General features: G+C 35.9%; 2 protein-coding genes across 8 annotated transcripts in view; both read right to left on the minus strand.

Moving 5' to 3' along the window:
• LOC113076735 (thrombospondin type-1 domain-containing protein 7B-like) overlaps positions 1–16242 on the minus strand; it is a 181116-nt gene that overhangs the window by 120843 nt on the left and 44031 nt on the right. For both annotated transcript variants that reach the window (XM_026249425.1, XM_026249426.1), the window contains exon 3: positions 15586–15762. In XM_026249425.1, the coding sequence (XP_026105210.1) occupies positions 15586–15739 (154 nt within the window). In that variant the 5' untranslated portion in view covers positions 15740–15762. The remainder of the gene's footprint in view (positions 1–15585; positions 15763–16242) is intronic.
• Positions 5247–10132, minus strand: LOC113076736 (uncharacterized). Of its 6 annotated transcripts, none has more exons than XM_026249432.1 (7): positions 9666–10132; positions 9153–9202; positions 8586–8647; positions 8171–8412; positions 7545–7712; positions 6976–7071; positions 5247–5923 (listed from the first exon to the last, which is right to left on the minus strand). In XM_026249432.1, exons 4-7 carry the CDS (start codon positions 8342–8344, stop codon positions 5606–5608), a joined length of 756 nt encoding a protein of 251 aa, XP_026105217.1. In that variant the 5' UTR covers positions 8345–8412; positions 8586–8647; positions 9153–9202; positions 9666–10132; the 3' UTR covers positions 5247–5605. The 6 variants fall into 6 exon arrangements, with proteins under 6 accessions (XP_026105217.1, XP_026105213.1, XP_026105216.1 ...); XM_026249428.1 differs by having other exon boundaries at positions 8171–8416; XM_026249431.1 differs by lacking the exon at positions 9666–10132 and adding an exon at positions 9368–9489.

Raw genomic sequence — 16242 nt, forward strand, 5'->3', positions numbered from 1 at the left:
CCAAGTCCTGTCCCTGATAGTTACGGAAGTTTGGAAAAGTACAACCTCGCCAGCAGGGACTTTCTAAGGGGCATTTGTTTTCCCCGGAACTTTATTTAGTTCCTGGTTCCTGCGGTGGAAACCCACCGAGTACCAGCCCAAATTCCCTAGTTCCTGGGTGGAAATGCGTCTATGAATTTCCATTCATCCCATATGGAATATATATATGCATAAAAATCCACTGAATATTTAATTAAATACAGTACAGCTGAAAAATGTATGGCTAGTAAGATTTAACACTTTTATTCATCAAGGTTGATCATTATTAAATAGATCAAAAGTGACAGTAAAGATATGTTACAAAAGTTTTGATGTTTGATGTTCTTTTGAACTTTCTATAAATTTTCATATCAGTTTATTAAAAATGTCTTATTTTTTCCTCCAAAATATTAAGCCACAAACCAGAAAATTACAAAGGTTTCTGAAGGATCATGTGACACTGAAGACTGGGTTAATGATGCTATGAATTGAGCTGTACAATCACAGGAATAAACTACATTTTAAAATATATTTACAAACAACAAATAATTTAAATTGTAATAATATTTCACAACATTGCTCTTTTACTGTATTTTAATCAAATAAATGCAGCCTTGATGAACATAAGATACTTCTTATTTTTATTATTATTACTAAATAATAATTTTTATATTTAAATCCCACACATACTGTATAGATGTGTTTAGGGGTTAGAGATAGACAAATATAATTAGATTAGCATGTTCAAAACAATGTCTAGATTTGAGAATCGTTTGGATAAACGTGCTAAAAAGAAAGGAAGTGGTAACTGATGTGAGTGTGAGTGTGACTTGCAGTGATTTACACTAGAGCTGACTGTAGTTGTGTTCTGAGAGGAGGGAATAAAGCTGCTGGCCACAAAGAAAGAGACCCACAGCATTATTCAGCCTGTTCAAATGCCAGTCCATTTCTCAAAGAAAAATAACACAATGCCTTTCTGTGCTGTTCCTGGTATTCGTCAGAGGGAAATATTCAAAATGTCAATCTGCCATGTAAAAATTGGAATGAAATGACCTAATGTATAAGAAAATTGTTTCAAAAATAGCTATAAAAGTCTTTATGAAAATAAAATGCTTTGAAGCAGAGCTTTAATTTGCGCCTACTAAGTTATGACTAAAGCATGGAGAAATATTTTTTCTTTGCAAAATAAATAAATAAATAAATATATAAATAAATAAAATCTAGAACAAATTTGAGCCCCCATCTTTGAGATAAGCAAGTGGGAATGAGATGAGACATTTCCTAATAATGTAAATCCAGACCTCAGGGAAATCCGTTAACATCCATGAGGAGGATATAACTGATATGCTAATAGACAGTGAACTGCCACGTGTGTTTAATTGCTTATTCTCGTTAGCCCAACAGGATGCTCTGTTTTTGAAGATAAGACTTAAAAAAAAAAAAAAAAAAAATGGACAAGATCTGGCGATGTGGAGATATTTGCAAATAGGATTGGATTTTAAAGTACCGTCTCCCACATTGAGGGTCGTGAACCTTACCACCAACCAGATACATAAAAAGCAGCTTTACATTTTTTATGTCATCTTGTTAACTTGATACTAACCTTGGCCGGGTTCCCTGATAACAATTCATCTTAGCACTTAAGAATGTTTTCTAGTAATTTTACGATCGTTCGTTATTGTTTCACGTATGTTTCCCAAAAAGCTGTGCTTTAAGTGCTACTTAGAAGTTTGCAAGTGCTGAAATGTCACCTTATAGAATGGCTTTTAATTCTAGTATACAATTGTTTATTGACATTAACCTAATGCTGTGTTCCAGACAGACAACTTGGATATAATAACTATAATAAAATACAATATTATATTATATTAAATTGTATAATATTATACTTTACATGGTAATATATAATATACTTTGTATAAAGTATAGAGAGAGAGAGAGACATTATTTCCGGGTCCAATATATAGTGTTTTTGCACTTCAGTAAGTAATTTACATTTTTTTTCCCCCAGGCTTTGAAGAATTTCCAACATTATTTATTTCACCCGTTTATTTATTTATTTATTTTTTTTGTGCTTTCGTTTAATTTAGATGTGTATTTCTATATTTATTATTTTAAAAATAATAATTTAATTAATAAAAAAATAAAGAAAACAAGTCATAAAATGTACAATAAAGCACAGTAAAATCCTTATATTATAATCACATTGCACTTGAATCAAGTTAAAAGTGTAATCCGATTGTCCTGCAGGTAACTTCATAAATCTTTCTTCTTACGATGCACTTAGGGCTTTACGACTACTCCAGAGCACCTGTAGATCTACGATGATTTTTAAGTGCTACTTAAGTTACGATGCTTTTTAGAAACAGACCGTAATATTAAAATCAGTTGTACAATCGTTTTTACAAACTTCTTAGTCTTACGAAGCTTTTGGGAAACTCAGCATTGAATGATTCAATGAACCTTGAACACATTTCTTCCATATTAGACTTCCATATTAATATGAAAATGTGTATCCACTTTCTAACAGCCCTTTATGGCTGATTCCATATTCTACCTAAATCAGAAACTGGAAGATTATAATGGTGTAACAAATAAAACCAGGCATTTTTGGACAAATAAATCTTGGTAAGATGAGTCAGTTATTTATTAAGTGTAAATTCTAAAGCATCTATCTACAGGTGCTTCTCAATAAATTAGAATGTCATGGAAAAGTTAATTTATTTCAGTAATTCAACTCAAATTGTTAAACTCGTGTATTAAACCAATTCAGTGCACACAGACTGAAGTAATTTAAAATTAGAATATTTCATATGACCAATAAAAAAAAAAAAAAAAAAAAAGTAAATTGTTGACCTTCTGGAAAGTATGTTAAATGGGGGGTGAAATGCTCGTTTTCACTCAATATCCTGTTAATCTTGAGTACCTATAGAGTAGCACTGCATCCTTCATAACTCCGGCATGGGAGGGGACGCACTAACAAGGAGGCAGTGATATTTTAAGCAGTTTTACTCACTGCCTGCGGTTCCAACTCACGATCATGACCCTTTTTCGTTGGGATTGCATCATCCTTAAGAAATAAACGATACGCAAATCCGTCGTCAAACTGGGCCTTGTTTGTAAAACAAGCATCTTTCGAAATGCAGGGAACAAACAAAAACACTTGCACAACTCCGTTGATGCTCTGTAAAAATAAACTCCATCCACAGGTCCCTTAACACTAGAACTGCCATGACGGTCTAAATGACCGTTTTGAAATGTATATGTACAATAACTTTGTTGAATAAAAAAATACAATCTTGCTGGTTTGTGACTTTTCCTAAAAGTGTTTCTATTTTTACTTACAATAGATTTTATATAAATTACATAAAAGGCAAAAAAAATATGAGCATTTCTACCTATTAAAGCCATAACGGTCATATTGACCGCTCTAAATCTCGCACGATTCTATTGTTCTTCCCCGCGGTTTATTGTCTCTGTCAGCTTCACCAGTACTATTAGCATATGCTCATTTGATTATAAATACAAATTCTTGGACTACAAATTATTATTGCCTTTTAAAAAATAAATTTATAAAGAGTTTATAGGGAGCGTTTAGAAAATGTCTTATACAAATAATAGAATGAAGAGAAATATGACTTTTGCCATGGCCTTGGAAATGCTTCACAATCTGGACAGTGATGACTCTGATGCAGGGGCGCTGTCTGAGGTGGAAAGTGACAGCGACCTTTCCTGGGTGCAAGACAACAGTTCATCCTCATCAGAGAGTGAGTCAGAGTCCGTAAAAAGGAAAAAGAGGCGGTTACCTTCCTCGGAGATTAGGGAACCAGATGGGAAAAAGTAAGCGCGAGTTGCCCCCCTCCGCAAAAGAGCAAGCGGAGTTGTATAACACAAAAGTGCTAAAATGTGCGGATGCGACGCTCACGATATACCAGGGAAAGCCGAGGAAGAATGTGTGCATTTTGAGCTCCGTGCACACAAGCGTGGGCATCACCGATGGGCCGAAAGCAAAGCCGGAGTCTGTGACCTATTACAAGTATGGGGTGGATGTCCTAGATCAGATGGCACGGGCATACTCTGTGAAAGGCGGTACGCGTAGATGGCCAGTGGCTGTATTTTACAACATCCTCGACCTTGCTGGAATCAATGCCCACATCCTCTTCAAGGACTGCACCAGCAGCAAAATTGCCCGGAGGAAGTTCCTGCTGCGACTGCCAGAGGAGCTGAGAGCGGAGTTCATGGAGGGAAAAAGGGCAGCATCGCAGTTGACACAAGGTCCCAACCAAAAAAAATCAACCCCCGCAACTGACACCAAAACGGAGACAGTGCCAGGTGCGGAGAATCTGCAAACAAAATAAAACGCACGACACCTGCTGCAAATGCCACAAACCCGTGTGTGGAAATTGTGCGAGAAGAACAGAAGTAACTTGTGTTGACTGTGAATCTTAAATAGCCGAGCACGATATAGATTTATTTAATATAGAATTTGTAGCATAATTGTTTTATGGTTCCAAACTTCGTTCGTGACTCTTTTTAACTTTAGAACTGCACTGTAAACCCTAATAAGTTCACAGAACTCAAAAATTATTTTGTAACAGATTACACAAAAACATTTAAGTGATGTTTTTAAATGTTTTAAGTTTACATAAAATAAAAATTACATTTCCAGTTGCCTTAAATTATCTCAATGTTATCTTATAAATATTGATATTTCTCAACTTATAATTAGGGAGTAATTCACTAAAAAATTTCACTATTTTTCAACTCATATAATGTGGGAAATACACTCAAATTTTTCACTATTTTTCAACTCATATAATGTGGGAAATACACTCAAATTTTTCAATATTTTTCAACTCATATAATGTGGGAAATACACTCAAATTTTTCAATATTTTTCAACTCATATAATGTGGGAAATACACTCAAATTTTTCAATATTTTTCAACTCATATAATGTGGGAAATACACTCAAATTTTTCACTATTTTTCAACTCATATAATGTGTGAAATACACTTAAATTTTCCGACTCATATAATGTGGGAAATACACTCAATTTTCAATATTTTCCAACTCATATAATTTGGGAAATACATTCAAAATTTTCAATAAATTTTAACTCTTAATGTGGGTGATGCACTCAAAATTAATTCTAAACTGAAATACTGATGTCGGCCCACTACACAATCAGCTAATAATGTTAGAAACCATGAAAGTGACACCACAGTGGCAATTTAACAACTTTTTTTATTTAATACAATGCACTTTTTAAAAGGCATAAATCAAAGGAGCAGGAGTCAAAAAGTGCTTGTGAAATTAAAAAAAAAAAGAAAATGACCGCATAAAAACAAAATGTTTTTTAAAGTACAATATGTGTCAATAATAAAACATTCAAATAAAGTACTGGTTGTACTTCAACTGGCAACATCAAGTTCAATGTCCTAATCAATGTATTAAATCTGAGGTAGAAGAGGCAAACAGTGTCAGATCTTAAATCTGAGGTAGAACAGGCAAATTATTACATTTGTAAAAAGGGAGGGACTTTCTCAATACTCAACTCAACTCAAATAATCCATCCTGAGTGATTCACTCATTAAACAAATCATTCTTCAGCATCAGTAGACGCCCTTTCAGTGGTTTGTTGTCCTCAAGACACATCACAACTTTTTGGATAAATGTGAATGTAAGTTCAAGATTCTTTGGGTACTGTAGGTCTAGTGCATAGACATACCCAAAGAGCAGGAGAAATGAGTCAGCCAGAGTCGTGGGACCACTCACAAGTATTTCATCCTCCACGACGATACAGATGCTCTCAGGGCTGAAGAGGGCCGCATTAATAGTGTCATCCGTGACGACTGTCAGGAGAGCCACCGGAGTGTCAGTGAGGTCTGGACAATCTGCTGACTATAAAACACAAATAATACATGAATGAGTTCAGCTCCTCAAGGATACAAATCATGGTAATGATGTCTAGACATTACTGTCACTTTGCACTTAGACTGCAACTAAGCTACATGTTTAAACTATTTTCTTTACATAGGCTTATATCTTATGTTAGTTTCACACCTATCTGTTAGCATACTTTTTGTTTAGTGGAATGATTTACACTTACCTTTTCATTTATGTAATTTCTACACATCAGTTTGCAGGATAACAACTCAAGTAAAACAGGTCCTGGGGGATATTCCAGAAAGGACGTTCAACAAACTGAGCCTAACCTTGAACTCTTGAGTTAACTTACCCTGTGAAGTGAAACTGAGTTTTCAGTTCCAGAACAGCTGATCTGAGTTAGGTAAGTCGACTCGGAGTATGTTAACTCAGAGTTGAGCTCGTGCCTGACGACTAGTAAAAACTCATCATCAATGGAGCTCCCATACGGTGACATTTTCTGACTGCGGCCATAATAAAAATCACTGACAGAGTTTTAGATGCGCTCGTCTTTATATTTTGAATTTAACATCACTTTATTTTATATTAGCCTTTGAGGAAGTGGTTGAATGTTGTTCAATGTTTTATTTAAGGCTATTTTATTTCATTCAAATCAGTTGAAAATGAAATATAAAAACAGTCTCACAATGGCTCCTCACTTTGTTTTTATTTCACATATTAAAGTAAAAGTTTATTTAGTGGATAATTTAACTTGTAGCTTTTACCACCAACAGATGCTGTTTAACACATCTGTGTCCTAACATCCTCCTGAGTAGATGAACATGAAGTGGTGCTCACCTCCACCACATGCAACAGAGGCAGAGCAGCTGTTCCTGGGTTAGGGTTTCCCTCATATCAGAGTTCACTCTGAGTTTTCACTTGCTTTCTGGAATACCCCCCTGGTTCTCCTAGAGTTCTTTGAGTGATGTCATGTGTTTAAGCTTCAATATGTATATATCTTTAGTGCTTCAGTTCAAGCTGATTGAATAGCTAAGCAAAGGGATCGATAGTTAGGCCAGTACACTTACATTACAGGTCCTGAAGAACTTGAAGGCATCTTCACGCAGGTACACAGGAAGAGCACGAAGGACGAGTGCCCGTCTTATATTTACATTACGTTGTTCCTAGATGTACAAAAAATATCCATTACAATAGTAATTACACAAATACAGAGCAAACACTTTATCAAAGTGTTAAATAGCTCCATATTCTGGTGGTGGTCATTGTTATAGATGGTAGATTGAGTATTTGAGTCATCATTTCTTCAGTTAAACATTTTTAAAATTAAAACTTTCTATTGTAAATAATTTAACTCAAAGGAAAAACCGTCAAATTGTAAATCAAATTTCACATAAACAGTAGTTATTTGGACTTCTTCAAATTGAAGCTGAAAAGGTATCTTTTTAAGGTTCCTCTTTCTGATAGAAAACATCTTGTCAAGACATCTATCTCCTATGAGATGACAATGTTGTGTTCATGGCATAATCACTTAACCTCACAATTTGAGTCGGGGCAATTAACACGATGGCTTCTTACAGTTGTCTGCAAACAATCTGTTAATAATCTGTTTCTGAATCATGCAAAGTTAAAAATTCACCTGAAGGTCATAAATCATCATGAGCCTGGCTAGCTCCTCCGCTATCTTGCCAGTCTTGGTGGCCTTGTCTCTGAACAAGGTAATGAGTTTAGGCGTGTGTCTGTCCAGCTCCTTGTAGAATTGATTGCGCAGGTTAACATTGTTGATTCGGTGGAACTCTGCAAACACCTGTACACGGACAGAATTACACAGAAATGCACAAAGATAAATTAGGAACAGAATTGTGAATGTATTTTAAAGAAGTTTTCTGTTGACAGGTAGCAAAACCAAGGGCAATTCTATTAGAGATGAGTCAGAACCAAGGTCAAAATAGAAAGTTAATTGTCCTTCATTTAAAACAGGCAGTACAATGTTATCTAAAGGAAATTAATCTAATTAACCTCTGTATACTTGGTTTACTGTGAATGGCAAAAATTTGTCACAGCGTGATGTGTTGTCAACTTTTACATCTGCCATTTGCTTTTCGGGGAATTTATTGAAAATTTAGATTTTTAAAAACAGTCATTTAAATATTGGAAAAATCAATCATGTTCAAAGTGGACATGCTAAAGAGTCATGTTGATTAATTGCTCTCAACAGGGAGAACCGTAAAATGATGTAGAAAGATTCTTTTTTTTTTTTTTTACCTGTGACTCCATAAGTAGGGCTGGCCATCTATCCACGACGTCTCTCACCCGTGGAGCTACAAGAGCTCCAACGATTTCTTGGCGACGAAGGGCATAGGTTGCGGTCATTAGCTTGCCTATGACTAAATGGTTTCTCTCAGTCTTTTCGACTTCATGTATGATTTCTTCTCTCATTGTTTCCAGAGTGGCTGGGGTTTGATCCTTTGATAGGTTGATGATGTAGTTGACCTCAGCTTTTCGAGCTTTCTTTATATTTTGATGGGGGTGATCATTGTGAACAATTGTGAACAAGGGGGGAAATGATTATGCCAACCAGCCGACAACACATCAGTAATTAAATTCTGTTCTTCTGAAAAAAATCTAAACCTTGCGAATCATTTAAAATTCAAATTAGTACACAATTTACAAAACTCACCTATTGGCACCTGTCTGATAGTGAAACACTGACTCTCTGTAGCACTCTTTGTAGTCCGATATCTGTACACAACATGCGCACAAAGATGATTTGTTAATGTTCAAAAAAATTTTTTAAATAATACATAGATAAATGAAATTTGAAAAAGGGAATACACAGATAAAAAAGTCTCCAAATCTATCAAATACATTTATTGTACACTGCTCCGGGTGTGTGCTCACAGTGTGTGTGTGTGTGTGTGTGTGCGTTTTGGATGGGTTAAATGCAGAGCACAAATTCTGAGTATGGGTCACCATACTTGGCTGAATGTCACTTCACTCACTCACTCATTATAGTAAAAATGAAAATGTTAAAAGATGAGCAAGTTAGTTATTAACAAAAAAAAATTAAAAAAATAAAGTTGTGTGCTTATAGATATGCTATTTATGTTGTTGTTTTTAACAAAGTATTGATAAAGGGTTCAAGTGATCAATTGAAATAAAAAGATTGAAATAAATAGCAAAATAATAACTGTGGAAACACAAAATAAACCAATTGTTAATAACACTCTTTCATAATGCATCCTACCTGAACTGTTAAAATTATTTCGAGAAGATCTCACAACCACACACTTGAGCCTACGAAATACAAACACAGGGCTGGTTAGCATCATGATAACACACTCACATTATGTTGTTTAGTTACACGCGATCACACACAGCTCGACCTAACCCAAAGTAAAATATTTACTGCATAACGCAGACATTTATTTAAATATGTAACGTTATACTCAAAGTACGCACATGCATTAACGACGAACAGCGAAAACGGCGGGAATCAGGGATAACGTTATGCTTTCGGACTCCGCCAGAGAATTCAAAACTCTCCTCAACCGTCAATGTCCCAGGCAAATATGCATTATGGGTAATGTAGTTCATCCAGGAAACCCGCTGATAACGTTACACTGCTGTAAGATGAACTAAGTAAGGTAACTTAACGTTAACGCATTTGTCACATTCAACAACTTCTAAATTACCATTACTTGGATTTGTAATTATTTTATATATAATATATATATAAAAAAATGTTAGAGTTACTTACCAAATCAGGGCTGATGATAAGACAGCGCTTAAGAAAATGAGAGCAATAAGACTAATGAAAATAACTGAGGTGGTGGTGGTTTGAAGCGGGGGTATAAAAGTACGCATTCCAAACAGATATAAACAATTAAAAACAAATTAAACTGTGTTCCACATCCACATGAGCTTGCCAAAACTTCACCCGCATCAAGGCAAATTCAAGATGGCTGACTCAGCTTTCCTGAGGGAGCGATAAGACCCACCCACCAATACGTCATGACGTCGATAACGTCATGACGCTAATACATGGTTCCTAAACTTTTTGAGCGTTCCACACAAATTAACTCTAAAATACTGAGCCCTATTCAATTAAAGTGACACAAATCTCAACAGAGCTCAAAACTTTATAGTTTGGTCAACTGCATAACGACATTTGACTGTTATGACCTTATTAGTTATGAGCTAGTACAACTGTTTGGGATTACAGTGTGCTTGTTTCCAGCTTATGTTCTGTGTTATAATGTATCATAAATGTTGTAACATTTTTTTTTCATAATCAAATAGATCATTTTAAATGTTATTTTGTTGTTCTGAGTTATGTAAAATAAATACAGAGAAATACTGAATATGCAATAATTACATTTTACTATGAAATGATGCGAATATTTCTAAATTTATAATTATCATTTTTAACTAAATAAAAAATGTAAATGTTGGTGTTATTTGTTTTTTTAAAAGATATCCTAACACAGTTAATACATTAATCTCTCATTTGGGCAATTTATTTAGAGATTATAGCGTTTATAATATAGCGGTCAAAATGACCGCTCACGGCTGTTCTAGTAGTTTTGGAATTCTGGCGCTTCTAGTGTTAATGCTGTTTTTTTTTTTTTTTTTGTAATCTGTGCAGGGTTGTCTTGCCCTGGCAACCAAAAACACACTCCTTTTGTGACATTTCGCGACGCTCTCGCTCTGATCAGTGAATGAATGTCTGTTGTGCTCTCAGTGCTCTGCTATACGGGAGCGCGCGCTCTTCCGGCAGAAGTGCCTTAGGACCCATATAAGGAAATTCTGCTCCATCTAACGTCACACAGAGCCATACTCACAATGGACCAACACCACCATATGACATTGCACCCCAAAGCATCACAGACTGTGGAAACTTAACACTGGACTTCAAGCAACTTAGGCTATGAGCTTCTCCGCCCTTCCTCCAGACTCTAGGACCTTGGTTTCCAAATGAAATAAAAAAACTTGCTCTCATCTGAAAACAGGACTGGACAACAGATCCAGTTCTTATCCTTAGCCCAGTTAAGACACCTCTGATGTTGTCTGTGGTTCAGGAGTGGCTTAACAAGAGATATACGACAACTGTAGCCAAATTCCTTGACAAGTCTGTATGCCTTGAACCCAGCCTCAGTCCATTCCTTGTGAAGTTCAAATACAAATTCTTGAATCGATTTTGCATGACAATCCTCATAAGGCTGCGGTGTTCTCGGTAGGTTGTGCATCATATCCTTCCACATGTTTTTTTTCTTCCACTCAACTTTCTGTTAACATCCTTGGATAGAGCACTCTGGGAACAGCCAGCTTCTTTGGAAATGAATGTTTGTGGTTTACCCTCCTTGTGAAGAGTGTCACCATATTCTAATTTGTTGAGATTGGCATGTTGAGATCTTGGGGTTTTAGTTAAATGTGAGCCAAAATCATCACAATTTTACAATTTGAGTTGAATTACTGAAATAAATGAACTTTTCCACAACATTCTAATTAACTGAGATGCACCTTTATACTGTATATACAGTATTGCGCTTAAGTAGTTAAGTAATTACTTGGTGACTATTAAAAAAAATATTTGTTATAAAGTATTATCATAAAATGATAAAACATCTTATTAATTCAGCTTTCAGATCTCAATTTCAAGAAATTTACCCTTATGACTGGTTTTGTGCTCCAGAGTAACATTTATAAACCGTCTCCCATGACCTCACGGGATAGTAAAATGTTCACAGAACTTTGCTTCGCAAGTAATGGTCATCCGTTGACTTTTTTGACTACCAAATACTGTAAATGTAAGCTAGCTGAATTTATGCCTTGACTTCACAGACAGCAGCTGCGCTCAAAAATACCTGATCAAACTGACTTTGGACAGACTTCTTATGTAACAGAACATTTCACTGAACAAAACAAAGAGTGCTTCGGTAATAACTAAGCAAATATTTAATAACTACAATACTAAAAAGCTGGTCAAAACAAACATTTATACACAAACTATCCACCAACTGCAACTCAGAAGACAGTTCTGCTTTTAGCTCCACTGCCACGGAAATAAATGGCCAGGATTGTGGGGTATCAAAGACAACAAATGATACATGTACACTGAATGCAATGCTAGTCACTTAAGATAAAATCATCTGCAAATGCATAATTTTAAATGTAGTTGCATTCACTGATTTGCAAAGGGCACAATTCTATTGTCTGGTAAAATATTTTAACGTAAAAATCCACACATAAAGTGAGCATTCATTTCACCAAGAGGACAACAATAATATATATATATATATATATATATATATATATATATATAATATACGTAATGCTCACATGTTCAGCAGGCTCCTTTGGTTTTAGGTGAAAATCACATGTAGAAACCCTACATACAGTCAGAACACAGATCACTCTCATTCTCCCTCAGTGTTGCAAATTAGAGCAGAAGGGATTGTTCCTCACAGCCCCTACTGAGAGTGCTTTGTTTAAAGAGTTAAATGATCATCCCATTACCCAGAGCCTTGGGTAGCCCCTGTCTCTCAGACAGTGATGAAGGTCAAGCCTACAGCACACATCAGCTCTCCATAACGTGAAGAGTCACACTGTTCTGCCAACTCCGAGGAAATGGTTTCACCTGTAGCAGTTGAACACTCATTTGAACTCAGCTCTGCCTGTGGTTAAATGCCTAGAAGAATTATAGGAGACCACATAACCCTAACAAGTATAAAGCCATTCAGAACCATCAAAGAGGCAATGACATGTTTCCCAGACTTTCCCAGACACATTTAAATAGATGCTGACTAGCTGAGGATTTGCGCTAGAAAAGTAGTCACCAACCACATGATAACATCCAGCACCTCAGAAAGTAACCATCACTAAACCTAAAAATTCCAAGTGGAACTGAGATGACTTTATAATCAAGTCATTAATCATTTACACCAGCAATCTCTCATGCCCTGTAAGGCATTGCTAATTGATTCAACCATATGATAATCATTTCCATAAAAAAGTTATGTTAATCCTATCAGCCATAGATGTATCAGATGCATGTACAATTCATGACATCAATCATACTTACACAAGAAAGCATTAGTTTGTATTCAGTGATATTATTTCTAATTTTTCCAAGTGATATAAATCAGCCGTTAGTGCTCGGTAGAGATGTCAGAGCTTCTCTCGTGATGATCTGATTAGATTCTTTCTGCGTAAGGGCTTTTCCTAGTGTAGTTCATCAATCTCTATCTTTTGAGCAGTGTCATCGTCACACTGAAGGAAAGACCATGAAAATGCTGATCATAAAGCCAATGAGGCCTTTGTATACAAAAAAAAAAAAAAAAAAGGTTGAAACTGCACTCACAGGGACAGAGAAAACATCTAAGGCAGTGATTTTAAATTCATTACTTCATTCCCACACTGCTTATCTGAGAGTGATGCACTGTGTGTTACTCCAAGGGCTTTTTGCTTCATTCTGCAGGTCTGCTTCTTGGAGGCAAAGCTAGGACAACAATCAGGCTCAAATTGAATCACCTTTGGGTGTTTTAAATCATTCACAGCATGCGAATGGTTTTGCGTTTCATTCATCAAATATTTTGAAGTAAATAGGTGCAGAAAGTCATGCGCTCCAAGGGTAAAAGTCCTTAAATGGAATCAATCTTCGCAGCGAGGGAAAAAAATCTGAGATTAAGGGTCAGAATCAGATTTTCTTGTTTGTGAAACTGAGCACACCATGTAGAAAATCCTGCCTTACTTCAGAATGAATTGGCAAAGCCCATGAATCTCAAGCTAGGCATAATGGTAGGTAATTACTCCAGCTTTGAGGACCAGGAATAGATTACTATATATATCATTATATGTGATTACGTTCTCTGCAGTAGGACCTGTCATTGTTCAGCAAGAGATGGATAATCTTTCTCAGAGCATATATTATGCTAACAGACCCACATCCACACAGGATCCCCTGATCAAACTCAGCAAAGTTTTTCATTCCAGCATAAGATGTCAGTGTCGTTGTGATGTTGGGAGCTGTTTGAATGAGGGATTCTCAGTGGGGAAAAAAAGAAACAGATGAAAGACTTCGTTTTCCACGAAGACACAAGCAAACAGAGCGCAATCCAATTAAAGGAATATTTCACCCAAAAGTGAAAATTCTGTCATTATCTATTCAACCCAATGTTGATATAAATCAGTCTAACTTCCATTCATCAGTGTGAAACAAAAGAAGAAAATTAGAAGAATTACCAAACTTGCTTACAATGAAGGTGGAGGCAAACAATGACAGCTGTGATTTCACTTTGACTGAAAAGACAGAAAATACACTGGAAAAACAAGCCTGTGGTGAATGTGAAGAGTGGGGCAGGGCCGAGAGCCGTGCGAACAGAACAAGGCCAGTGGAGTAAATGATAATGTGCGACAAATGTGCCACTCACTGGTCTTGAGTCCCTCGGAGGAGCTCCGGAAAGGATAAAAGGAGGAATGACCAGACCTGGACTTTATTTTTGTTTTGTTTGTATTTGTGCATGGCAGTTCCCGTGAGGGGCTGTCACGCTATTTTAAAATTTGTGTTTATTTTATCATTTAAATTTGTATCTCCTATACTAAATACTACTCTAAACCTAACCAATAGTGTTTACAAAAACAAACATAAGGGAAAACACATTTCGTCCCCTTGGAATTATAAGGTTCTATCTGCGTTCTGAGTAGTTTTGAGATATTGAGCTTTAAAGTTTTTGTGCTCCATAGACTTCTTTAGATAGAACCTTTTTGTTTATGCAATAAAAAATCCCAAAATGTACACAACTTAAAATAAAACATCACATAATGTAAATAAATTGTCACAGAATATGAATATTTGAATAACTCAATTTTGACAAAAATGTCAGATAGAACCTTATAATTCCAAGGGGACAATTTGTTGAAGCAACCACGCCATTTCAGCTTGCTTTGACACAAGTCAAATTTGAGTTTTTTATTGTAATGCGTGTTTCACAGGATTTCTACACAAGTGCTCCACATCACAAGTTCAATGCTGTCCCAGGTGAGCTACAGAGCAAGTTTACTGTCTGAAAAGCAATACACACCTAGTTGGTTATGTGATCCAAATGTCAGAATGTAATACTTTACAAATCATGCACTATGGTCATAACATAGTATTATGTAAAGAACTGCAGGTAAAAAAGTTATCATTTGTATGAAAATGAATAAAAGTTGTTGGTGTTTTACTGCAGTAGTGATCATTGCAGCTGCAAACTGCAATGAATTGCAATGAGGTTTGTCAAAATGTTGGTACAGTCAAGGGTTATTTTTTTTTACAATAAGCCTAGTTTGAAAAAATAAAATAAAATAAAAACAACCTGAACATTCTGTGAAACAGTTCCTTTTGTGCTACATGGGATTAGAATAACACCTCAGACAGTAAACATTACGTAATAATTAAGCATGAGAAGGAAGAAAGCAGCATGATGGAACGTTAAAATGGCACTGAGGAATTTGTTACGCTAGCTCCTGATAAACACTGCATCACTTGGCTAGAGTGAGATAAAATCCCGAATGGAAGGATGGATGGATGGTGTGTAATGCTAACAGGAGGGAGAAACATCAAAGTAAAGCCATTACAAAGAGATCTATCGTATAAATCTCCATATCACAGGAATAGACATCACAGACAACTTGCTTACCGGTTTTCCACATATAGTTTCTGTCCTTCGGAAACTCTAAGTCTGATCTCACTTGCATTCCAATTAGAGACATAGAGAGCAGCAGGTAGTTCCCAACACGCCATGTCCAGCCTGTTACACCAGAGTCATCTTTTAGAATCATAGTCCAGCCCATTGACGTCTTGTCCACTTTTAATCCTGCAAAAAAATAAAAATAAATAAATAAATACAATGGTGATTATGCTCTCTCTCACTTGTTATGGAGTGAATACAACAGCTAAGTGTGATAAACAACTCTAGGGAATTGTTACATTAATCACGGGCATACGTTTGACTAGTCATTAAATCCTCAAGGACATGAAATCGAGCACACGCACTATTCATGATCAATGAATAATCAGGATGCGGTAACTACCATGGTCAACACAGGCAGAGCCCTGGGTTTTTCAGCCCTGAAGTAATTGAGGGTATTAACACCTTTTTATTGCAACTCATTTAATTACGTCCACCGCTACTGTAATTCATATCACTGGGGTGAAGGATTAGTTCTGAAATTACTGACTCTCTAAGCATGTGTATAGGTGAGGGGTAATTTCAATGCATATCTGATTTACAAGAAACTTTTTGGCAAACATTTTGAGATAGCAGTTGTATGCTATTGTATTTGCACTATTCACG

Source organism: Carassius auratus, unplaced genomic scaffold (assembly GCF_003368295.1).
Source record: "Carassius auratus strain Wakin unplaced genomic scaffold, ASM336829v1 scaf_tig00021055, whole genome shotgun sequence".
NCBI lineage: Eukaryota > Metazoa > Chordata > Actinopteri > Cypriniformes > Cyprinidae > Carassius > Carassius auratus.

Coding starts and splice junctions, on each gene's coding strand:
- LOC113076736 (XM_026249432.1), bottom strand. CDS start 8,344: ATGAGAGAAGAAATCATACATGAAGTCGAAAAGACTGAGAGAAACCAT. Junction 7,713..8,170: donor CCCTACTTATGGAGTCACAG/GTAAAAAAAAAA, acceptor GTCCGTGTACAG/GTGTTTGCAGAGTTCCACCG. Junction 5,924..6,975: donor AGTTCTTCAGGACCTGTAAT/GTAAGTGTACTG, acceptor TGTGTTTTATAG/TCAGCAGATTGTCCAGACCT.